This window comes from Natrix helvetica (assembly GCF_964273705.1).
Source record: "Natrix helvetica genome assembly, chromosome: 15".
In the NCBI taxonomy this organism is placed as follows: domain Eukaryota; kingdom Metazoa; phylum Chordata; class Lepidosauria; order Squamata; family Natricidae; genus Natrix; species Natrix helvetica.
In genome coordinates this window covers 10,813,434-10,838,638 of record NC_138565.1, presented here as the reverse complement: position 1 = coordinate 10,838,638, position 25,205 = coordinate 10,813,434, and the positions used below count along the sequence as shown (strand labels likewise).

General features: G+C 54.1%; 1 protein-coding gene across 2 annotated transcripts in view; it reads left to right on the top strand.

Moving 5' to 3' along the window:
* Positions 1 to 2,469: 2,469 nt before the first annotated feature.
* The window catches only part of RXRA (retinoid X receptor alpha), a 97,995-nt gene continuing 75,259 nt past the window's right edge, over positions 2,470 to 25,205 (top strand). Inside the window, exon 1 of one of the 2 annotated variants that reach the window (XM_081967494.1) lies at positions 2,470 to 2,906. In XM_081967494.1, the coding sequence (XP_081823620.1) occupies positions 2,879 to 2,906 (28 nt within the window). In that variant the 5' untranslated portion in view covers positions 2,470 to 2,878. The remainder of the gene's footprint in view (positions 2,907 to 25,205) is intronic. The other variant, XM_081967495.1, reaches the window with a different exon arrangement.

The following is a 25,205-nucleotide window of genomic DNA, read 5'->3' as shown; positions in this document are numbered from 1 at the left end:
TGTCTTTCTTTCTTTCTTTCTTTCCACCTTTCCCAGCATCAAAACTTTCTCCAGAGCCCTGGATCAATAGCAGTAACTGTGAGAGAGAACTTGGAGTTCTAGTGGACAATCGCTTAAATATGAGGCAACAATGTGTAAGCGGCCACCAAAAAAGCCAAGAGTCCTAGACTGCATCAACAGAGGGATAGAATCAAGATCATGTGAAGCGTTAATACCACTTTATAATGCTTTGGTAAGGCCACACCTAGAATACCACTTCCGGTTTTGGTAACCAAGATATAAAGAAGAGACTCTGGAAAGAAGGCAGAGAGGAGCAATAAAGAGAGGCTAAAGCAGTGGTGGTTTCCGGACCCTGTCACAGCTGGTACGCTGCGCATGGGACCGGGTATCCTAGTCGGGCACGCGTGCTGCCACGCATGTGCAGGCCACCGCCCTGCGACACCCAGCTGCTCGGCGGAGGTTCTGCAGGCGCCACATGCTGTGCGCACGTGCGCAATTGGCTGGTTGCATTATAAACAGCCGTGGAATGTGGGTGGGCGGCTGGGCCAAACGAGCCACCGTACCGTGGGTGGGCCGTACTGCCCGCAACCCACCTCTGGGCTAAAGCCTAAAATATATGAAGAAGGGTTGCAGGATTTGGGTACGTCTAGTCAAGGTTCTCTTTATTTCCAGGTTGAATCTCTCTGTTCAGTTTCTGTCCATTGTTCCTTGTCTGGCCTTCGGGCGGCTTGGAAAACACTCAACCCCCAATACCTCTCTGCGGCAGCCTCTCAAGTCCAATGAAGATGCTATCCTGTCTCCCCTGGTCCTTCTCTTCCCTAGACCAGCCTCCAAGGTCCCTTCCAACGCTATCATTCTATGTTCTAATCTCCAACTTGTTCAGGGGGATTCTGGAGAAGGCATTGAAGTGTGACTCTCCGTGCAGTTTTCAGGACCACCAACCATGATGTCCTGGGTCTCCAAGGTCCTGGTCTTACAAAGGCTGGGGGTGCCCCCTGATGAGGGTTCTGCTTTTCCTTGGGTGAGTGGGCAATTCCAGGGCTCAGCAGTGGGGTCCCTTGTTGCTCTAATATGGGGTAGCTGAGGAGTCCTCTGTGTTCTTTAAAATCTATACCAATTGCTCCAAGGCTCGTCTGCTGGGTTGGAGTAAGGTTTCATCACTGTCCTAATCATACTCAGATCATGCTATCTGGTGACAGTGATACAAGGCCTCATTGCCCCATGCTTAGATTGCTGCACCAGCCTCTAGATGGGGCGTCCCAGAAGCTTGTCATCCTTCCATGCTGCGGCTTTTGGGTCCAATCCAACGTGATCTTGGCTGCCTCTTAGGTACAAAGGCCTGGCCGGTCAAATGGGAAAGCGCCCCCCCCCCCCACATTTGACCAGGCTGTCCCCACTTGACCTGGGTGTCCGACAGGAGGGCGGACCTCACGGCCATCGCGATGGGGGATCCCGAAGCTTCTCGCAGAAACGGCTCCCCTTCTTGGGCGGGCGGCCCCGTGGAGAAGTCCCGTTCCCGGCTTGCCAGCTCCGTCTTCCCGCGTCTCCGTGGGCTTCTCCCGCCGCGCGAGGGTGGCGCCGCCTTCGAGGCCGCGCGCGTCCCCTCCACGAACCCAAAACGGGGGCCGCGCGCGCTGTCGGGCCCGCCCCCTCGCTGCCATTGGAGGGCCGCAGGAGAGGCGCCCCTCCCGGCTCGGAATAAGCGGGAGGGGGGAATCGTGCTCTGGCCTTCGGTCCATCCTGCCGGGCAGCCGACGGTCGGCCGGGGTCGGGCGCCCCTCCGGCTCGGCCTCGGTGAGGTTGAGCGCTCCCGTCCGGCCGCCCCTGCCCTGTTTGCGGAGGCGACGCCAAGGCCAGCCTAGCTCGGGTGTCTTCCCGGCACAGGGCTGCGAGCGGTCTGTGGGTTTCGCGCCGGGCGGCAGCCGACAATCTCAGCCCGGCTTCGCTTTGCAGGCCGAGAGCCGCCGCCGCCGCCGCCGCCAGAGCCATGCCCCGGGTCTCGGGCGGTTGGCCGGAGCACTGCGGAGAGGGGGGAAGCGGTCGCCCCTCGGTTTCCGCAGCGCCCGCAGGGATCCGGCAAGTCGGCTTCCTTCCGCGCAGGACCCACCGCCCCCGCCCTTCGTCCATGGCGGGCAGGAAGGGCCCGGGACCCCCGCGGCTTCCACGCCGCTTCCCTCCCCCACCAAGCCTCCGTTCTCCGACTGGCACCCGACGCCGAGGCCCACCATCCCACCCCGGGGACGTCCCAGCCGGTTCGGGAAAGCCGGTCTTCTGGGCTCGCGGGGAGGGCCGCCGAGAGCCCCCGCCCCGGGAACAGCCCAGCGCACCGCCCCGTCGCCGTGGCCGGTCGGCCGTCGGACTCCCCCTTCGCCGGGCCCCTTCGCTCTGCGGCGCCTGGAGAGCGAGCGAGCGGAGAGAGGCGCGCGCGCGCGCACTGGCTGTCTCCTCGCTCGCCCGCTGCCCGCCAGCGGGGGCGCGCGTAGGCACCGACACAAGTCCTGTACTTTAGTTACATTGTTGGGCGAGTTTTACCAACTCCCTCCGCCGCGGCGTTGCGCACACCCCGCGGGACTGGCTCGGCTCCTCTGGGCTCTGCCTGCGGGGCGTTTCGAAAGGCGCTGCTGCCTGCGAGGAGGAGGCGAGGCCGGGAGCGAGGCTCCGTAGCGGCCGCGGCGGGAGGGGGGAGGAGAGTCCCGGCCCCCCATCCGCCAGCGCGACGCGGAGAGACGCCGAAGGGCCCTTCCAGCCGGCCGACCCGGGATCCGCCTCCCTGCGCCTCTGGCTCGGCGGGCTCCGCAGCGGGGCCCTCCCGCCGCCTCGGCTCTTTCCCGCCGCCGATCGCCAAGCCGAGCCGCAGGGCATGAGTTAAACCGCGGACATGGACACCAAACATTTCCTCCCGCTGGGTGAGTTGCTGCTTTTTCCTCCCGCAGAAAAGGGCCGAGGAGGGCTTGGCGGAATGGGAGCCCGCGCGCTGCGGGCGGCCACCCGGGCAGCGGCTGCCTCTGTTGCCCCAGAGCAGGCTTTCTCTGCGCGGCTGGAAGCTTCGGCCGGGCGCCAGGCCTCCTCGCCGCCGTGCGGACTCAGTCCGAGTTGCCGGGAGCGGCGGCAAGTCGCGGAGGTCTGCAACTCCCGCCGGTGGCCGGCAAGGCGAGGCCGCGGACGGGAGGCCAAAGTGACCCGAAGAGCCGGAGCTTCCTGATCGCCCCGCTCGGTCTCCGATCCTCGGCTGTAGCGGGCGACCTTCCAGTCCGGCCCGGCCGAGGGTCCTCCCGGGCGGTTCGAGAGGCTCCGCCTGGACTTTAGGGAGAGCCTCCCGGTCGCCCCCCGCGCTCCCGGCCGCCGCCGCCGCCCTCCCCGCCCTGTTCCCGGGGCCTCGTGGAACTTCGCGGAGCCCCTTTTCCCGAAGCCGGCCGGGAGTCCCGAGGCCCCGCGGGGTTCGGCGCCGCCCCAAGCGCGCTCCTCGGGACGTGAGCGGGCCTTCCTCCGCGGGGCGGCCGGTGTCGGCGTTGAGAGGGGCGCTGGGGGGAAAGAGCTTTCCAGGCAGACCGCCGGGAAGGGGCCGCGCTCGGCAGCGATGCCGAGGGAGGCCGCGGCTCGTCGCCTCGGAGGGCCGCGGCCAGAGCTCGGCGGTGGGGCTGGCCTGCGTGCGCTTTCCGCTCCTCCGCGAACTCTGCCCCCAAAACCCGGGGCAGGAAGGCCGGAGCCTCGCCAGGCCCGGAGGCGGCCGGAGGTGTTGTTGACAACTGCGAGCATCAGCGGGCGTGTTGTTCCTGTTGTGGGTGTGAGGCAGAGGCGCTCCGGAGTTGGCGGGGAGGGGGCGGCGGTCGGGGCTCAGCAGGCATGTAAACAACTCATTAGGTCGAAATCCCGTCCGCCGCCCCGGCTTTGTTGCCTCTTCTCCGCCTTGAAAGCGAGAAGTGATTCCCGTGCAGAGCGAAAGGCGGGTTTTCTCGTGGAAATCCGCGATTCTGTCGCTGAAGCTCCGTAGAGAACGGCTGCTGCGTCGGTTGTCCTAGTTTGTCAAGAGCTGCGATTATAGGAGGATCCAGGCTGACACCCAAGCTGGAGAACTGCTTGAGTGAGAAAACCAATGGAGCCAGGAAAGCATTTGGGGCAGAGGTGCCCCACGCCTGGGCTGAGAGGTGCCACCTGAGAGGGTGCCTTGTTGCATTGGCGCCTCTGATTCACAATCTCTGGGAGGCTGAGGAGTCTCCTCCACCTATTCAGGGTCCCCAGCCCACAACTGGAATCTGAGGGGCCAAAGACCATCACACAGGTGTGCATTTCTGATCCAGGTGAGGCAAAAGGGAATTTGCCTGCTCGGTTGTGGAGTTTCTCCTATGCAGACGCCCGAGGCCAGGGTCCGAGGCTGCAGAATTGTCACTGGATGATAATTTTGTTGGGCAGAACATGTTAATTATATTTAGCTTTCATTGACATAATTCTAATTAAGTGAGTTTGACTTTCCCCCCATTGGGCTGCCCTTCCACAGCTTGAGTGAGATTGGTCTCCCTGCTGTAAGGCCCCGACTATTGACTGATGGGCTGTGGTGTCCCATGGATGGATCATGTACCTTGCAGCCATTGTTGTTGTTGCCATTGTAGGAGGCTCCTCACTGGCTGCCCCAAAGGATGCTGGGTAGGGAGCATCTGCCTATCTGGGCTCTACTGCTCACATTAACCTGTGGGCGATGGGGGGGGGCGTTTTGCACCCTTTGCATGCAGGACTGAGATTGTCCTCATTGAGGTCTCTGGGATTGTGCTGGAGGCAATTGCACTGGGCTGAAAGGTCCAGAGCAGGGAATGGTCGGCCTCCCTGCTGGACAGTTGGGCGTCCAGAGTCAGTGCTCTGCTTACACAATGAATGACTGAAATGTTGATTCATCTGTCGATTTTTCTTTTTCAAACAGAAATTGATGCCGTTAAACTTTTGTGGGTCTGTTTGTCTTGAACTCCAGCCAGCTGTGCTCCTTTCCCAAGGAGAGCCCGGCCTCCCAGCCAAGTTGGCTTCTTTGCACACAGTGCCAGGGCTCTCCTGCTCCCTCCCTCCCTCCCTCCCTTTTGGGTCAGGGCAGAATTGACCTCTTGGGAGAACTTGGGGCAGGGGTGACCTGTGTCATCATCCCATTGAGACCTCTGGTCCAGTCAGTTGGCAGTGGTCAGGAAGGCTATTCAGTTTACTATCAGGGGCCAGACCTTCGGCTGAGTCCCATGGCAGAATGGGGGGGGGGGAGTTGTCCAGGATGCTCCTGTAGGGAAAGCACCTGCTTCAATTCAGATGCTTGCCTTCCAGCCTCAGGGAAGGGAGAAAAATCATCTCCTGTGACTCGGGTTGGATTCTGCCCAGGCCTGGCTTCACCCAACCACTGAGCCATGCCCGGCGGGCCTGGGTGGCCGGCAGTGATTGTGGCCGCTTCCAAGCTCCTCTCGGGGAGCCAGAAACTTGAGCAGGACAAATGGGGTGGGAGGGAGGGGGGCGCACTGGAGTGAACTATCGGCCATTGGGGAGGGGGGGCTGGGCGGGGCCTTCCTCCATTGCGACGGACCCGCGTAGTTCTCTCCGGCTCCGCTGCGCCGCTCCGGCCCCGGCTTCCCCGGAAGGCCGGGAAGGGGAAGGGGGGGAAGGGAAGCGGAGGATCCGCGGCGACTTCGGGGACTGACGTGGCCTCCGCAGCCCGCCCGGCGGCTACTCGGCTCCTAAAGCGCCTCGTCCGCGGCGCCCTCGGGCAGCGCCCGGTCCGGCCGGAGGGCGCGCTGAAGACAAGGCTGGGGAGCCTCCCAGGAGCCAAAGCGGGGTGGCGGGGGGGGGCTACTTGTGGCGCCTGGCGACCGGAGGCGAAACTTGGTCCTTTTCAACCGGGGTGATTATTTTGGACGGCTCGGCTTCTTGCGCAAATCCGGGCTGCTTGGGTTCAGGATACGCGGGCGCGAACGCAGCCGCCGGCAGAGCTCTTGGGTCAGCCAGGCGCAGGATCGGGCGGCTTCTGTGCGGAAGGCATGCAGGGAGCCAGCCAAGATGGGAGCTCAGGAAGTTTCGTGCGTTGGGAAAATGCTGGATCCTCGCAGTGTGTGAATGCAGCCGGGAGCCCTCTGGAGGCCGAGGGGTGGGGTGGGGGCCCCCCTCCCGCTTGACTTACCAGCCCTTCGCTTTTGGGAAGGGAGCACCAGAGGATGAGGAAGGAGCAGCAGCTGCAAGGATCTGGAGGAGGGGAGGGGTCTCTTTCTTGTCTTAGCAGCTTCAGAGTTGGGCCTCCTGTGACCCGGAATGAAAGGGCTGCAGATCTCTCCCCCTGCGGGGAAACCTGTGACTTCTCCCCATTCAGACCATTTTATAGTCTTTGAGTGAAAAGGCCAATTAAGGCCAAGCCGGCTTCAAAGGTCCAGGACCAGCCTGGATTTGTCTCTGGCCTCCCCTGGACAACTCAGAGGCTCTCCCCAAAAGGAGCTAGCTAGCTAACTAACTATGATGTGATGTGATAAGATATGATATATGATATGTGACATGATACAATATAATGTGATTTGTATGCTGCTTGGTTAGAGGAGGCACTTTATACTTCTCATTTTAGGAGCAGCTCACCTCCGAATGGTGGTCTGGGGTCTTTCCTCACGGTCAGAAGTGCAGCTCTCCTTTCAGCTCTCCTACCATACGGCTAAGCCTCGGTGATGTGAACTTTGTCTTTTTAAAACGAGAGGCAAATGGCTTTCCGTACGATGCTGTGTGGAATTACCCAGAATTCTTATTTGTGCATTTGCTGACATTTTCTATGGTGTATTATTCTACTCCTACAGGAAACATGAAGGGGCTACAATAAAACCTGCCCTTGGCTTCTTTTCTCCTTTGTTAGACTTGTCATTCTGTTCTTGCTTCCAGACCTCACTTTTTGTGTTTACTTGTCCAATTTCCACCCATTGTAATCAGAAGACTTAGTGGGCCGCAGTCACATCAAATGACAACACTTAAGCGTGCACGGTATCTTCATAGCAAATCCGCCACCTTCAGCAGAGGAGACAAACGAGGTGGCTTTGTGGCCAAGTGTGGAGCTGAACTCTCCTGTTCATGGTGAAAGGGAGAACGGTCTGATCTCTGCTGTGTGCCGACTCTTCCGCAATCCTCACAAATTTTGTGACTTTGGATTTCAGATCAGATCTGTAGGCTGTGAGATGTACTAACACTTGGTGTGACCTTCATTCCACCCCTCTGTTAATTGGCTTTTTTGGCAGCTGCTGGTTAAGTGATTGTCCACTAAGACTCTCAGATCCCTGTTGAGCCAGGTAATACCTATTTTGTACCCGTGTATTTGGTTTTTCTTGCTTAAGTGACCTTACTTTTCTCATCATTGAATTTCATTTTGTTGGGTATAGCCAGAGGTGGTATTCAGCGGGTTCTGACCAGTTCGGAGAACCGGCAGTGGAAATTTTGAGTAGTTCGGAGAACCGGCAAATGCCACCTCTGGCTGACCCTGCCCCCATCTATTCTCTGCCTCCCGAGTCCCAGCTGATTGGGAGGAAATGGGGATTTTGCTGTAATCTTCCCCTGGAGTGGGGTGGGAATGGAGATTTTACAGTATCCTTCCCCAGCCACACCCACCAAGCCACGCCCACGGAACTGGTAGTAAAAAAAAAATGAATCCCACCGCAGGGTATAGCCCAGTGTTGAAATCTGTTAAGATCCTTCTATATCTTGAGTCTATCTTCAAAAGGGTTTGGCTATTCTTCCAGCTTAGTGTCATCTGCAAATTTGATCGGTTTCCCTTCTGTCCCCTCACCCAAATCATTTATGAAGATATTGAAGAACATTGGGCTTAAGATAGAACTCCGAGGTTCTGCTTGCTTCCATCCATGTAGATGTAGTTCCATTGAGGACTATACATTGAGGGCAGTTGATCAGCCAGTTGCAAACCCATCTGGTGGTGATGTTGTCTATTCCACTTTTTTCTAGCTTATGAAAAGGTAGATTGTAGTTTACTTTGTCAAATGGCTGACTGAAGTCCAAGTACACTATGTTCACAGCATTTCGCTGGTCTGCTCATTTAATCACTTTGTCAAAGAATGAAATAAGATTGGTCTGGCATGATCGGTCATTGACAAACCCATGTTGGTTTCTAGTAATAGCTTTGCTTGTTTCTAGGTGTTCCCAGATCCCTTGCTTGCTTATCTTTTCCAGGATTTTCTCAGGTATTGATGCCAGGCTGATTGATCTGTAGTTTCCTTGGTCCATTTTTTTCTTCCTTCTTGGAGGATTGGAACAGTCAGCTGTTTTCCACTCCTCTGGTAGTTCCCTGGTGCTCCAGGATATTTGAAAGATACAGTTCAGCAGTTCTGAGATCACATCTGTCAACTCCTTCAGCACCCTGGGATATAATTCATCTGGTTCTGGTGATTGTCTAGAACGGACAGGTGTTTACCACTTTCTTGTCTATTTTGACTTATATTCCTAATCTGCCTTTTACGGTGCTGATTTTGTTAGGTTTCCCTTTTGTGTAAAGGCAGATGTAAAAAATAAATTAAGCAGTTGCACTTTCTGCCGGCTGCCCATCAGCTCCTTGCTATCTTCTCCAATTAGTAGACGGATTATTTCCTTGACTTTTTTCTTGGTTTTTACATATTGAAAAACTTTCGTTATTGTTATTATTGTTGAAATTTGTTGCAAGTCTTAATTCATTCTTTTTTTTTAAAAATCATTCTGAGCCTTAGCTTTCCTGACTTCATCTTTGTAGATTTGGGCTATTTATTGGTATTCTGCCTTAGTTATGTGTCCCTCTTTCAAATTTTTAATACTTTATAAAGTACCACTTTATAAAACCCTAGTAAGACCATGCCTAGAATACTGCAACCAATTTTGGTCTCCATACTACAAAAAAAATGTTGAGACTTTGGAAAAAGTTCAGAGAAGAGCAACTAAGATGATCAAAGGCCTGGAGACTAAAATGTAGGAAGAACGGCTGCAGGTTTGGGGTCTGGCTAGTCTAAAGAAAAGAAGAATTAGGGGTGACATGATAGCAGCCTTCCAGTATTTGAGGTGCCGCCACAAAGAAGAGGGGGGTGTCAAATTATTCTCCAAAGCCCCAGAAGGCAGGACAAGAAACAATGGATGGAAACTAATCAAAGAGAGAAGGAATATGGAAGTCAGGAGAAACTTCCTAACAGTGAGGACAATTAACCAGTGGAACAGCTTGCCACCAGAAATCGTGGGAGCCCCATCACTGGAGGCTTTTAAGAAGAGGCTGGACAGTCACTGAGCTGAAATAGTATAGGGTCTCATGCTTGAGCAGGGGGCTGGACTAGAAGACCTCCAAGGTCCCTTCCAGCTCTCTTCTCTTCTTCTATTTCTTTTGAACAATTTAAATCCCTTGAGCTGTAGAATGATTGGCAGGGTCCTTCCAGGGGTTAGGTAGGAAGTCCTTTGCTTTCTCTGCTGTTTCTGTTCACCTTGTTCCTCCCCATTGTGTCCTTGATGTTTAAATGGGGAACTTTTGAAAGACCCCTCAGCTTTGTCCAGAGACGGAGGGATCTCTTGGGTGACCGAAGCCATGGAGGCTGGCCTGGTACTCTGGGTAGGGGCTCCGGCCTCTCTAACGCCATCTGACCCTGGGGGCTTGTGGGAACATTGGAGAAACGATGGGCTTGGTTTGAGAGGAAGCACACATGGCCACTGTCTCCCTCCTCTGTGCTCCAGGGGGGGAAAAATGGGGCCGTGCGAGAATTTTCTCCCTTTCCTCCCTGCAATCCTGCATAAAAATGGAACTGCCGTTGATCAATGTGGCCTGGGGAAGGAAGAGGGAGGATCCAATGACTTTCCTGTCTCCTTGACGGCTCTGATTTTGCTCCAGCTGCTTGAAGGTTGTTTGATGCTGCAAGAGACACAGCCGCCCTTTGCCAGTCTCCCCCTCACGCTCCCATCTGGCAGAAGAAGTAGCTGCGGTGGTTGTCTGTGGTTGCTGAGATGCCCCTGGACTTTCCTCCCCTGTGCCCCACATGCAGAGATGATGCCCGCTTCTTCCTTGGGGTGTGAGCCTGATGCGCGAGAGGTGGGCACTTGGAGAGGTTGTTGGCAGGGGTACCTTCTTTTAAAACAGCCAGATATTAATATATCATGCCACCTGGTGTGCTGTGTGTGTAGGTGGGGGGGGGGGTTAAGTCCTGGTTTCCTCCTTTCCACCTTTCAACTACAGATGCGGGTTGTGTGCTCTGCCAACTGGTGCCACCCTTGTTGGGGTTTTTGGGGGGGGGGCTTTTTAATGGATCCCGCTTGTCTCCCACCCAGGCAGCTCCGTCTTCGGAAGTTGCAGCTCAGAATCTTGTGGTGGGATTTGATGGGTGCTGTGGGGCCAAGGCCGATGGTCATGTTTGCAGACCTCCCTCTTTGTTCACAGACTTTTCTGGGTGGCCATGAGGACTAGTCTCAGCAGAGGTACAAGCAGGGGGCTGAGCATGTAAGGCTCCAGGGGGCCCTTGTGGCCCCCTCTTTCCCTAGAATAATTAGAACCATTTCAACTTTCAGGGGTTGCAGCTTGAGGTGGCTTGGTGGGCAGAAGCAGCGAAGTCCTCAGGGAGGGGTGGGGGGCTGGGGAGGTTATTCCCTTGAAGAGGCCTGGAGCAGAGATCTTTCCTTCCCTCCACCTGGGCCAGGAGGACCCACCAGCGGTTGCTTTTCCTAGCCCCTTCCCTCCCAGCTTGAAGAAGGCTTATTGGGGTCTCAAGGATGTGTGTGTGTGTGTCTTTCCCTGCCTTTGTGAGGGAGGAGGGAGGTTGTGGCCTTTCATCCACTGGGCTGAAGCCCCCTTGTGCCTCCCACTCCTTGGGAAGCTGGGCAGAACTACAGTGCCCCCCCCCCTGCTCCTGTTTTTCTCCTCTGGGCGAAACGGCGGGTTTGGAGAGGCGAAAGGTTATGGAGATGAGCCACCCTGGAGGGGTCTCCAGCAGAAAGCCCACCACGACAGGAGCGCCTAACCCAAAGTGAGCTTGCAGAGAGAAGACCCTGCTGAGGAGGGAGAGCAAGGGTCACTTTGGGTCCAGCGGCTTCAGCTTCTGTGTCCCCAGGAGCTGTCTCTTAAGGTCATAAGCACTGGGCTCCATTGGCGGTGGCTGTCAAGCTTACCCATGAGGGCCAGGATCATGCCTTCTCTTTTAAACAACAATGACAGCATGAAGTTCTCCGAAGCTGAATTTCCTGCTCTGCAGCTTTTCCAGTCCTCCGGATGACCTCCTTGGCCAAACCTCCTGGGAAGAGACGTCACTTGCCTAAAATGACAGGGTTGCTGGCCAATGAAGCCAGGCAGGAGTCTGAGGTGGCCAGGAAGAGGAGGAGAGGCCTTCCATGGCTGAACCTTGCTCCACTTGGACCCGGAAATGCCTCTTTCTGCCTGGGACAGCCGTGGGGAGCAGCTGGGTTTTCCCTGCTTTGAACCCTTCTTCAGGCCATCTGCAGCTGGACAGCTCTGCTCATGAACCCATATCGCCCCCCCCTCTCATTGGGGATGGGGAAAGGGAGGGTTTGGAGGGGAGGGAGAATGAAGGAAGCTGCCCTCGCCCTGCCTTTGCTTCAAGAGGAGACCCTTCCCCCCCTTGTCCAAGGAAAGCCCCTGAGGTAGGAACAGGATGGGTTGGTGCTTCCCAACAGGCAAAGCACACTGGATAATTATTGGCCTCCATGAGGAAAGTGGCCGGGTTCTCTGCTGGCGTGCACAGTGCAGGCATCCTAGATCAGTTCAAAGACCTCAGCCCAGAAGACCCTGCCCTGACCCTGGGGAGGAATGTCTGCTGCTGGGTGGGGTCTCTGGGATTCTCCAGCCATGGGGACCTGGACCAGTCTTAGCAGGGGTGAACAAACCCCAACTCACGAGTCGTTTGTTCAGGCACAGTTCACTCTGTGTCAGCTTCAGTTATGGCAACCAACCCTTCGTAGTTCCACTCCCTCTGCCTCCTCGTCCCTCGTCTTCCTCGGTGGAGACCCGTGGCTTCTCGGGAGCCTTTCGCCCCTGGCTGTCCTGAGGCAAGGCGTGCCGGAGAGGCTAGGCGATCTAAGTGGGGTGTCCCCTGTGGGACTGCTCCCCTTCAATTCTGGAAGTCAACAAGGGCAAAGCTGTCCTAGAAAGGGAGGGGGCTACACCCTCCAATGCATTTGCAGCAGCTCCAAGATATTTTCCTGAGTGGGATTGGAACTTGATGGAAGGATTCGGCTCTGGATCCCATCAAACACCCGTAGTCTCTTTTTCCATAGGCGGCACCCAGGATGGTCCCTTGTGGGGAATCCTTTGATGGGCTATGAATTCAAAGCATAAGCAGATCGTGTGCTCCTCCCTTGGGAAAGACCGAGGGGGGGGGGGCATTGACTGACACATATCTGTATGTGGATCAGTTAAGACTTCAGAGTGGGGTGTGAATCTGTGTGTGTGAGCCTGGAGGGCCTGGTTAGCTCTGGCTTTCCTATTCACAGGAGGGGGTGGTGTTAGGTGCAGGGGCTTCCCAGCTGGCCCCAGGCTAGAAACTCCCTTTCAACCTCCTGGGTTACCCAGGCCCGGTGGGCAGCTCCACGTTCTCAGGCCCTGAACAGCTTTGTCTAGAGTGCTGCAACGGGGGAGCCTAGATGCCAGGTGGGCAGAGGGTTTCAGAGGGTTGTTTGGGGTTCTCCTGGGGGTGGGTGGGGAGGATGGGATTCTTCCTTTCTGCAAAGAGAAGGGAGGCCCTACTAGTTGGAGAGTCACTCATTTACTTGGCTTGGAGGCCAAGGCAGGACTAGAACTCTAGAGCTGAATTGCTACACCTACCTGACTCCTTTAAACATTTCTTGATGTCCAACTATAATCCCAACCACCATCTCCATCCTTGTAATAAAAACCCATCCTTTCTTGTCCTATCTTTGGAAGAACTATGAATAATTTGGCCCCATTTCCCCATAAGCCTGGAGGACTTCAACTCCCAGAATTCCCCAGCCAGCTTTGCTTGACGTTGAGGTCCTCCAGGCTCAAAGTTGCAAGGTTGGAGACCCCTGCTCCAGAGGAGAGACGTGGGGACTATTGAAAGGAGCCTTTGAGGGCAGGGCCCTCTGCTGTGACAGTGGGCTGGTCATAAGGCGAGTAGGCTGGGGCTCCCCTTATGGACGGTGCGGCTGTCCTGTGCCAGAAAATGACAAGATAAATCAACCCTCTTAGCAACGTAGAGCCTCTCCATTCAGGAGCAGCGTATAAACAGGAGACACAGATCACCTACGTTTGGCTAGTCTGAACTGTTGCAAAAGGCAGCAGGGTTACATGTGTGGTCTTTTATTTAAATATCTAATGTTCTTTATTTGACTGGCTGGGGAATTTGGGGAGTTGAAGTCCGCCAGTCTTAAAGTTGCCAACGTTGGAGACCCCCCACCCTAAAGGACAGCTTTTCATCAATTCCTTCTGCAGGCTAAACACATCCAGCTGTTCTTGATCATTTTTCTCCTAAAATCGGGTGCCCAGAACTGGATGCAACTTTCTAGCCGTGAGCTGACCAGGGCAGACTGGAGAGAAACAAGAACGGTCCTCAGAATCGCAGTTCTGTTGATGTATCCTAGAAAATTGCATGGGCTTTTTCTGCATTGACTCACGTTCAGCCAGATGGGTGGGATTCTTCTCTAGATACCAAATCCAGTAGGATTTTCCCCATCTTATGCCTATGCCTTCGTTTTCTCTCCCACTGAGGTGGGACCCTTGAAGAGGCCCCCACTGAAGTTCCATTTCCTGGCTTGTGCTCCATCTTGTCAAGACCCCGAATCATAAAACGCGGGGATTTGTGACACTGGGGACATTCAAGGGACTCCTTGACTTTCCAGTCTCCTGGCCTTGAGGACAAGTTTGAGGTGATGCAAGGAGCAGCTTGTGCAATGCTGGTAAGAGCATCAGCTGTGGGTTCGGTTGCTGCGTAGGAAGCGCCAGATGCAGAGAAAGCAAGTCAGGCAGCCTAGAGGAGGCCTTCCGGCTTTCCAAGCGTTGCCCAGGAACTGGACGGAGAGCTTGGAAGAGGATCAGCCCAGTGTGGCTTCTGGGGACGGAGTCTGGTGTAGGCAAAGCTAGCAGTCGGTGGGCCTCAGGCTGAAGCCCCTTCCCACCCTCTTAAGTGCAGCTTTGCCGCTGCTCATCCAGCACTTCTCAACGGCCTTCCCAGGCCCAGTTAGCCTCCACTGGCTCCTCCTCCAGACTCAGCTAAATTGGGGGGGGGGGCTTTATAGCCGTTTGTGCAGGTGGCTCTTTTTCCACCTGTGAGATTTTTACTGGAGGAAAGTGACAAACTCTGATGACGTCACCCTGCAAATATCCGATGCAAGTACACGGTTTCTTCATCGCAGGGTGATTGATGGATATGGGCATGGTCATCATTTTGGCATCGTCGCGTCTTGCCCTGGAGGGAGGCGGTTCCTTCAGTGGCCTTGCCCATGGGGGGGGCCATCAAGCCCACATTTTGAGGGTGGTTTCCAGGTTTGGTTTTGAAAGGCAGGTTTGCCCGATGTTGCCCCGAGTGCGGCAGGAAAGGGCTCCATAGGTTAATCCAGGCTGGGCTGCTGGAAGTGCTCTGGTGCCCTTTGGACGGCCCGTTTCCCTCCCCCCACCGTGTGTTTGTTCCCATGTCCCTTGCCTGGGCCGCTGTGTCCTTGTCTCGGCTGCTGACGGCTGATCTTGGTGTGCCAGAAGTTGCCTTGTTGCTGTGCCCCACCCAGGACATTCCCAGCTGCCTTGCAGGGACGTCCGGGGACCTGTTTTAAGCAGCGGATCAGATGCTCGTCTGCAAAAGGACACTGCAGCATTCCAAGACGCTGATGCGTGTTGGACTCCCAGGCTGGGTGCAAACGGGCCCATCTCTCTCAGCAGTTGATGCGCTGCTCTCCGTGCAGCAAGGAAGGTGGTGGGGGTGGGCAGGGCACATGCGAGCGGGGCTGCCCGCCCGAGAAGGCTGCGGAAGAGGAAAGAGGATGGGCATCTCCAGGATAATCCCCGGTGTTTTGAGAAGCCTTATTTAGACTTTGCGTGACAAGCACTTGGCCTGCTTTCAGGAGAGGCAGGGTGAAGGCTTGCCTTCTGACTTCCAGCGGAGAATTCTCAACGTGCTATCCTAGTTTTATTGCGGCTGGTGCAGCCTCAAAGGGGATGCAGAGCCCCCATGTATGTTTCCGTGCCACGTGAAGCCTGGAAAGAGCCATTCAAATGGAAGGTTTTATTGCAAATGCACTTCAGGTCTTGCATCTCCCCGCCAAGGAGGCCATTTGAACCAGAAACCCCAGTTCTCAGCAACATTTCCAGTTTATTCAAGTGACTCTTGCATAGAATAGACCTACAAGGGACCTTAGAGGTCTTCTAGTCCAGCCCCCTGCTCAAGCAGGAGAACCTATACTACTATTTCAGATAAGTGGCTGTCCAGTCTCTTCTTCAAAACCTTCAGTGATGAAGCATCCACAAAGTCCGAAGGGAAGCCCTTCCACTGGTTAATTGTCCTCAGTGTCAGGACGTTTCTCCTTAATTCCAGAATCTGGGGAGGAGGTGGATGCTCTGCCTGGCAAAACAGAACTTCCAGAACAGAATAAGAGAGTTGAAAGGGATCTTGGAGGTCTTCTAGTCCAACCTCCTGTTCAAACAAGAGACCCTCTATCATTCCAGATATGGCTGTCACGTCTTTTCTTAAAATCCCTCCATGATGGATTTTTCTTCCTCCATTCCAATGACCTGAGAGGGGGGATGGCAGAGATTTTGGCCGAGGGAAAACTCCTGGGCTCTTGCTTCTGCAAGAGGTAGCTCTTGCTACCTTTACTTGAAGGTACAGTTTTACATAGCCTCCTCCATTTATGTATTTATGTATTTATTTATATGCATCCTATTTGTATTTTAGCCTGACTGTACACCGCCCCGAGTCCCTTTTGGGAGAGGGGGCGGTCTAGAAATACGAAATAAAGTAAAGTAAAAGTAAAGTTGTGTTTTGCCAACGTGTTAAAACGGCTGCTCTTCTGTCCTCATGTCCTGCCAGGAGAACCAGCTGCCTTGCTGGCCTTTTGCTTTTGGCCTCCCCAAGCCAGACGGGGGGATTCTGGCCAGCCCTCCTGGTGGATCCAACCTAGGTTTCTTGGATGTGGGAATTCCAGGTTGAGTTTCCATTTGTGCAGCATCTCTTTGCCCAAAGGGACCTTCCTGCTTTGGGCTGTAGCACGAGGGCATCTGGAATCAGCAGAGGGCTCTGTAGATATACAGGTAGGTCCACAAAGCCCCCTGGGTGTCCTGGGGACAGTCCCCTCTCTTGGCCCTGAGAAGAAGGAACCAGCAACCCCCTCCTGGAAATCCTGGGGGAGAAAACGGCAGGGACCAGTGCAGGCAGCAGCCGGGAGTCAAAAACTGAACAACTTGGAAGTGTGGGATCCATGGGCTGATTTCTTCTATTGTGCATCTGGTGCTCCGTGTGTCTTTGCGTTGCCTTTTAAGTGGGCAGGTGGCACTTTTCCAGCATGAACTTAGGGCCTTGGGAGTCTCCGCAAAAGGTGCTGCTTTGGATTTGGAGCCCCAGATTTTGACGTCTGACCCGGGGTCCCGAATTAGGCAGCTTCCCGACAGAAGGGCGTTTCGTTACAAGGCAAAGTGGTGGACGGGCTCCTTAAAAGCAGGGAAGATGCTCACTCCCACGCACAGAGTCACGCCAGGGAGATCAGCTTACTTAACTTTTCAGGGGACTAATTAGTTCCTTGGCAAAGTGCTTGGAGAGCAAGCACTAATTAATTGGCATTATTTATGATCGCTCCCTCGGGGCTGTGATCTTCAGGGCCTCCGCTTCGGAAAGATATTCATGCTGCAAAAGGCAGCTCCCTCCCTCCCTCCCAGCTGCTTCCTCCAGCCTCCCTTTGCCTCAGCCAGCCTCCCAGCAACCCTCTGGAGGAGCTGCGTGCCTCAAGACCACTGAGAGGCAGCCTGCTTGTCCAGGGATTGGAAGGGGAGTTTCTGCATCCTCTCTGTGGTCCATTCAGTTGCAACAGTCTGTTGGGAGGGAGGAGGAGGGGGCTCAGGGGAGCAGAGGAGAGATCTTGTGACAGGGCGGTTAACCTTTGGTCCGGGTACTCCAAAAGGGGTGGGAGAGGGGAGTGAGGCACAGGCCGGCAGCCGCCAACGCCTCTTGGCTCTCCCGCCAGGCCTGCCTCCCTGGGAGGGTCATCCTGAGTCAACAGCGGTGCAGCCTGGAGAAGCGGCAGGCCTGCAGCCCCCAAGGGAAGCCCTGTGCCTCCTGACACCTGAGGAGCAGTGGGGCAGGAGGGAGAGGAGGGAGAGCCAGGGCCTCCAGAGGAGGAAGGACTTGCAAGATTTTTGCTGGGCAGAGGACGCCGTAGCACGGGTGTGTGTGTGTGTCAAACTTGAGGCCGGCCTGGAAATAGCAAAGGAGTTGGCCTCCGGGCCTCTGCTAGCAAAAACGCACCCCGCTCTGGGCCTAGATGGCCTCCTGCAGCACCCTTCCAATCAAAACAGGGCAAGCATTTTGGCCGGCAGGGGGCTGCAGGAAGGCATCCGCCCCATCTCCTCCTTCCTGCCCACCCCCACCCCCTGGCTGGTCTGCAGAGGGCAACGACAATGCTGATCCGGCCTTCCAAGAAGCCCAGTTTGGCACCCCTAACAGAAAAGATGCCGTTTCTACAGCCAAGAGGAGAACGTAATAGCTCAACTGTGGTGGGGGCTCTCATTACAACCTGGATTCTTGCACATTTAGGTTGGACATCAGTAAAGGCACCACCGTTATCAGTAAAGGGTATCAGTGAGGGCACTGCAGGGTACCACCCGCCAATTGCTGGAGTGATAAGCCCTGATGTTAGCTCACATCGGTTGCCCCCTTGCCTTGGCAGCCTTGCCCAAGACGCCGGTCGTTGCGGGTTGGACTCTAAACCGAGTAGACTCAGCGGAAACAAAGTCCGTCCGTTTGCAGTTTGCTCTGAAAAATGATCCATCACGTCAAGATTGGAGCTGATGCCCAGAGGGAGGCAGAGGATCGAGTTCCCTGGAGATGCCTGTTGACCCACCAATGACCTGATAAGGGCGAATGGCCTGGAATCCTGGTCTGTTGGACCAAGCCCCCCCCCCCCAGATAAGCCAGTTTTGATCAAGCCTTAGTTTAATTTGCCAACCTTGAGTTGAGCAAAATTGCAAGATGAGTTTATAGATACAGATTAACAGAATTGGAAGAGGCCTTGTAGGTCATCTAGTCCAACCATTTTTGCAGATGGCAGTCCAGTCTCTTGAAAGCTTCCAGGGATGAAGCTCCCACAACTTCTGAGTGCAACTTCTGTTCCATGGGTTGATTGTTTTACTGTCAGAAAATGTCTCCTTATGTCCAGGTTGAATCTCTCCTTGATCAGTTTCAGGTGTGGCCTTACTAAGGCTTTATAGAGTGGTAGTAGTACCTCCCTTGATCTTGATTGTATCCCTCTGTCAGTGCAGTTTAGGGTTACCTTGGCTTTTTGGCTGCCGCTGCTCACTCTTTTCCGGCCCTTGCTCAAGAAAACCCTTTGAAGAGATTCCAGGAGGCTCCTTTGAGGAATGTTACTTGTCCTGGGGACTCCCGGAGTGAAGCCTGGCTCCTGGGGGCTCCTCAATAGGGGTGGGGAGCCACTTAGCCGGCCGTTGCCTTTTCCGACTGATCCTCTTCCCCAACAGCCTTTGAGCTGAAGTTCCTGAAACTCTGCACAGCAAAATTAGGGTGTGTGATGCTTCTCCTTAAGAAATGTGTTTAGTTTTATGCTGCGGTTGGTTGTGATTTGATGGCATGAAACAGTTTAATGAATAAATAAGTTGCTGAAGTTGAAATGCTGAGATAATGTGGAAGTCTGGAAAGGAAAATCTCTGTTGAAAGTTTTCTGCCAACTGTTTCCTGGGAACAGCTCTCTCATTCCTCTCTGGTTAAGGCTGTAAGCAACTTATGGGGGAAGGCTCTACTTTTTAGCCTGTTCACATATAGTCGGCACAAACTGGGTTAGGTGGCAACCTGTGGATTGTGCAATTGTAGCCAGCTGGATTTATTTGGATGGATGTGAAGAGCCAGGGACCGCCTGGTCGAGTGCTTGCCAGGCAATTAAACCCCAGAGGCTGGTCTTGTCGAGGGAAGAATTTCCTTGACCCTTCCATACATTTGGCTCCGTCCTCCCCTCTGCCCTCCTCCCTCGTGGGTGGGCCCTCTGCAGCCGGGGAACCAACAGCCCAGGCTCTCTTGGGCCACTGATGGGTGGGCTGCTCCGTTCCCAGACCCCTCTTCTCATCCCAGCCTCTCAGCTGAGCTGACCACTTGGACCTGGCCAGCTTGGTCATGTTTTTCGGGTGTCTCCCCTTGTCTAGGTTATCCTGTCTAGTATCTCTAGGCAGACTGAGGGCTCCCACCGGCAGTTGGAAAGGTGGTCCCGCTCCTGCTCAGGACCCTCCTGGCTCCCTCCTTGCCCCTCTTCCTCCAGAGGCCCTTCTGCTGCCCCACCCCAGCAATAAGATAATCTACCGTATTTTTCAGAGTATAAAATGCACCTTTTGTCCTCAAAAAAGAGGCTGAAAATCTGGGTGCATCTTATACATCGAATACAGCATATTTGCCCCCCCCCAGCCCCCAGGAGCACTCTATAAGCCTCCATAAGGCTATGGATGCAATTTTTTGACAAAGAATGGGTCCATTTTCACAAAAAATGGGCTGATTTTGCTCGTTTCCCCCCCGAAACACTCTGCAAGTCCCCCAAAGGCTATTCATGCCTCTTTTTTTGAAAAAAAAGGGCCCATTTTCACGAAAAACAGGCTGTTTTGGGGAGGTTTGCAGAGTGCAAAAACTTTTTTCCCCTTTTGGAAAGCTCTTTAACTGATTGATGAGAATTAGATTGATCAAGGGCTGTGCCAGCAGAAACAAAGTCTTAGGTGCTGCAGATTGTCAGCGATTTCCTTCTCCAGCACATGGATAAATACACCTGGAAACATCTACCTACCTACCTACTCTCCCTCCCTTCCTACCTAGCTACTGTATTTCTCTCTCTCTCTCCCTCTCTCTCTCTCCCTCTATCTACCTACCTACCTAATTTCTCTCTCTCTCTCCCTACCTAGCTACTGTATTTCTCTCCCTCTCTCGATTTCTCTCTCTCTATCCCTATACCTACCAACTTATCTACTCTCTCTCCCCCTACCCATCTACTGTATTTCTCTCTGTCTCTTTCTATTTCTCTCTCTTTATCCTTCTACCTACCTACCTACCTACCTACCTACCTACCTACTCTCCCTCCCTCCCTATTGTATTTCTCTCCCTCTCTATCCCTCTATCTACCTTCCTACTTTTTTAAAAAAATTGCCTCTTCAAAACCTTGGTGCGTCTTCTATTCTGGTGCGTGTTATACTCCGGAAAATACGGTATGTGGCACAGTGGTCAGAGTGCAGTACTGCAGGCTCCTTCTGCTGCCTGCAGGCTGCCTGCAATTTGGCAGTTCGAATCTCCCCAGGCTCCAGGTTGACTCGCCCTTCCGTCCTTCTGAGTGAGGGCAAAATGAGGACCCAGATTGTTGGGGGCCAGAGGGTGGCTCTGTAAAGCGCTTAGAGAGGGCTGTAAAAAGGACTCTGAAGTGGCATATAAGTCTAAGTGTCATTGCTATTGCTAGTAGCAGAAATCTGAGGGGCTTCTGGGGGGGCAGCAAAGAGACCCAGAGGCACCTCACTTTTTGCTGGACATCTGGACTGTTGCAGCCCAGATCTGGTACCCCTGAAGAAAAGGAAGGTGGGAGACAGAAAAGGAAGCTCTTCCCTGGCCCCGCTTGCCTTGGTGACCGACCCTGACACAGGACATTGCTAGTTGTTTTGCTAAATCCGTTCAGTCAGTGAATCTGCAGGACGTCCCTGGGCTTGTAAGTCCCCCACATTCCTGTTTTTTCCACAGAGTTGCAAACTGCATTGGCCCACAGTGCGATTTTGGGGGTCCTGGTAGGGCTGAGCTTGTTTGCAGAGACTCTGGGGGAGCAGAAAGGCCTCTGGAAGAAGAGGGGCCGGGGGGGGGGGGAGCCAGGAGGAACCTGAGCAGGAGTGGGATCCCCTTGCCTGCTGCTGTGTGTGTGCGGGGGAAGCCCCCTATCTGTCAGTGCTGCTTAATTGGTCAGCTCCAGCTCCCTCTGCCGAGGGGGATGACAGGCTCCAGGACGGGAGGCCCAGATAACCTGTGTTGGAGCAGCCAGGAATTCACCCTTCTTATCAGGGCAGGCTGACCATTTTCCGTCAAAACAGGCCCTTGATAAGGGGGGCCCTTTCAGCAATGGAGCAGGAGGGAGACGTTGCTTGCAGGGCAGCGGCGGCGCCTGGTGAAAATAGGGGCGAGTGTGAGGGTGTAGGACGGAGTTGGCATTCAAGCATGGAGCCTCACACTTTCCAAGCATAGTTTGCAAACCATCATTTGCACATTTGTAATTTGCTGCACTCAAACAAACCATAATCTATTTTAAGATGATGGCCTGGGTCACACAGGGGCCAAGCTCTCAGGACACAAACACCTATGAAACATCCGGTTCTGTCTTGATCCAATGGGCTGTGTGGCTGTCAGTTGTGTGAATGGTCACGATTGATCGGTTGCTTTCCAAAAACCCCGGGACCCTGTTAGAAAGGCAGGATCTGCACTCCAGCCCTTTTCTAAGTAGCTGGGCACGTCAGACCCATCCTGCGGATTCCCTGTTTTCTGGCAGGGGGCTGCCACCCACCTTCTCCCCTCTTCAAGTGTTTGACACATTGATTCTGATCTTGGGGCTCCTGCTCTCGGTTGGTAGGTGTGGTTGTCTGAGCTAACGGAATAAGAAGGTCAGTCTAGAGTAGGGCTCTTCAACCTTGGCAACTTTAAGCCTGGAGGACTTCAACCCCCAGAATTCCCCAGCCAGCTTTGCTTGACGTTGAGGTCCTCCAGGCTCAAAGTTGCAAGGTTGGAGACCCCTGCTCCAGAGGAGAGACGTGGGAACTATTGAAAGGAGCCTTTGAGGGCAGGGCCCTCTGCTGTGACCGTGGGCTGGTCATAAGGCGAGTAGGCTGGGGCTCCCCTTATGGACGGTGCTGCTGTCCTGTGCCAGAAAATGGCAAGATAAATCAACCCTCTTAGCAACGTAGAGCCTCTCCATTCAGGAGCAGCGTTTACAGATCACCTATGTTTGGCTAGTCTGAACTGTTGCAAAAGGCAGCAGAGTTACAGGTGTGGTCTTTTATTTAAATATCTAATGTTCTTTATTTGACTAAATTCCCATTCCTAGCATCAGGCTAACAGCAAATTAGTACCATCGCATCACACGGGATTACAGTTAACTCTCCTCTGCTTTCCCTGCATACCGCCATTCCCAGAGTTGTACCTGCCAGGTGAATCCGGTCTTACAGCTCACATCGTCCCCAGCTGGGGGAAGAGCCGGCGTGGCTGGGGATGCTGTTCTCTGGATTCAATTCAGCCAGTACAAACCTCCAGGTGCAAAGCAGGCGTGGACAGGCCATTCCAGGCCAAGGCTGCTCCTGGCTTCTCTTGCCACAGGGGCAGTGGTGGAATTCAATTTTTTTTACTAACGGTTCTGTGGACGTGGCTTGGTAGGCGTGGCAGGGGAAGGAAACTGTAAAATCCCATTCCCTCCTCATCAGCTGGGACCTGGGAGGCAGAGAATAGATGGGGGCAGGGCCAGCCAGAGGTTCTCCTAACTACTCAAAATTTCTGCTAACGGTTCTCCAGAACCTGCTGAATTTCACCCCTGCACAGTGGGTGCAAGTTATGCCTGTGTGTCAGTGTTTGAACTGTGGGCAGGATCAGGCACCTGCCTCCTCGTGTCCCCGGAGGGCCCCCCTCGGCCCAGGAACATCTGCACCCTGGTTCCTTCTTGGACCCCAAGAAGGCTGCCTTTGCGGTGTCTCCCGGAACCACCTCTTCCCCTTAAGCAACAGGCCCTGACTTGGCTCCCCTGGAGAAAGAGGTCAGCCGCTCAGTTTCCATTTTGTAGATTTATACTTTATTCCTTTATATTATATATAAAGACAGAAAGGGGGAGTAGTGAGCTCCCTCCCATATTTGGGCATACCAGGGGTTGTAACACAAATACATACCTATTTCCCTGGCTCAGCTGATAAAGGAGGAGAGCCTGTGGCTTAGTGGCTAAGACTCTTGCCTAATATGTAATATAGCCCAGGTTCAAATCCCAGTAAGGGTATGGCTAGTTGATGAGAGCTAAATAGCTTGAAATAGATCTATACTAGTCTCCCTTTATTTATTTATCAGCACAAATACAACACACACAAACACACATATTAACCTCATGTGGTTGAGTTTGGGGGGCATTATGTGCTTTTTGTTGTATGCCACCCAGAGGGACCTGATTCGAGTTGGGCAATCTTCTAAACCTTAATAAATAAATCTTTGCCAAGTTGTGTGGCATAATCTTTCCAATGTGGGTGATGCACCCTGGTGTTTTCCAGACAAATTTAGGATGAAAAGAAGAAGAGGAAACTCCATCTTACGACAACCCAGCTGGCATTTCCTCCTTCCCCCGCAGGGACTGTTTTCTAGAGGGGTGGGTGGGGGTCGGCCTGGTCCTGCCCCATCTCCAGTCTGCAGCCGGGGGGGGGGGAGGAACGTGGGGAGGGTGACTCTGCCTGGTCTCGTGACGATGACGACATGGGGCTCAGCTGTGGAGAAGGAAAATGGGGAGAGGGCAGCAGCAGGGGAGAGGGGAGGAACCAGGATGGGAAAATGCTGAGGCCATGAAGTAAGAGGAAGTGGGCAAGAGCCCGCAACACCCGAGGCCGGCCCTCGTTCTGCTCTCTCTTCCTGGAAGGGAAGCTGTGGAGTGAGCTCCTGGGGCCAGTGGTGACTGAGAACAAGGAGGAGCAGTGGAGGCCTTTGCCTGCAGCGCATCAAGCGGAGGAGAGAATGCAGAAGAACCGAGTTGGAAGGGACCTGGGAGGTCTTCTAGTCCAACCTACCCCAGACCATTCTGGACAAATGGCCGTCCAACCTCTTCTTCAAAGCCTCCGGTTTTTAAGCACCATAATTTCTGAAGGCAAGCTGTCCCACTGACTAATTAAGTCAGGAAATTCCTCCTTAGTCCTTGCTTCTCTTCTTGATTGGTTTCCATCCGTTGCTTCTTCTCCTGCCTTCAGGTGCTTTGGAAAATAGGTTGACCTCTTCAAGTCCTGGAAGACTGCTATCATGTCCCCTCTAGTCAGTGGTGAATTTCACATTTTCTAACCACCGGTTCTTTGGGCGTGGCTTGGTGGGCATGGCAGGGGAAGGATGCTGCAAAATCCCCATTCCTTCCCCACTGGGGGGCCAGCCAGAGGTGGCATCTGCCGGTTCTCTGAACTACTCAAAATTTCCGCTACTGGTTCTCCAGAACCTGCTGAATTTCACCCTAGTCCTTCTCTTCACCAGAATAGCCAGACCCAGTTCCTGCAACCAGTTTTCATGTGTTTTAGCCTCCAGTCCCCTCATCATCTTTGTTGCTCTTCTCTGCACGCTTTCTAGAGCCTCCACATCTTTTTTATATCGTGGTAACAAAAGCTGGGTGCAGCATTGCAGTGGTGGACACATGGCCTAATGCTTTGCGCCTGGATTTCAGACTCTGCCCGGCTTCTCTGTCATCACGGTGTTAATTACTATCTTTAAAGCGCTCCATGGCTCAGGACCTAGGTACTTGCGGGATCGCATCCTACCACACACTTCCCTGCGACCGATTCGCTCTCACAGGGAAGGACTCCTCCGGGTGCCGTCCACTAAGCAATGCCAACGGGCGGCACCTAGGAGTAGGGCCTTCTCTGTGATGGGCCCAACCCTCTGGAATGACCTCCCCCCCGATATCAGAACCACCACCAACTTCCGCTCCTTTCGACAAAAACTGAAGACTCACCTGTTCCGTTTAGCCGGCCTGGCCCATTTATAGTTTTATTCTACCTCCTGGCAGATATTTTAATTGGGTATTTTTAGGGTATTTAAATATTGCTTTTAACTACTTTACTTCAGATATGTACAGTTTCTTATTGCCTCCTCTTTGTGTTTGTATTTTCTATTTATTGATGTGTTTTTATTTGACTGTACACCGCCCCGAGTCCCTTTGGGTAGAGGGGGCGGTATAAAAATCTAAATAAAAGTAAAGTAAAGTAAATCACCATCTCCTAGTAAAAGCTCCTTTTGAAAGGTTTTACTTTCTTGGGAAGGCAGTTGAGGCAGCTCCTTATATTTGGTCCCTCAGCTGCCAAAGAG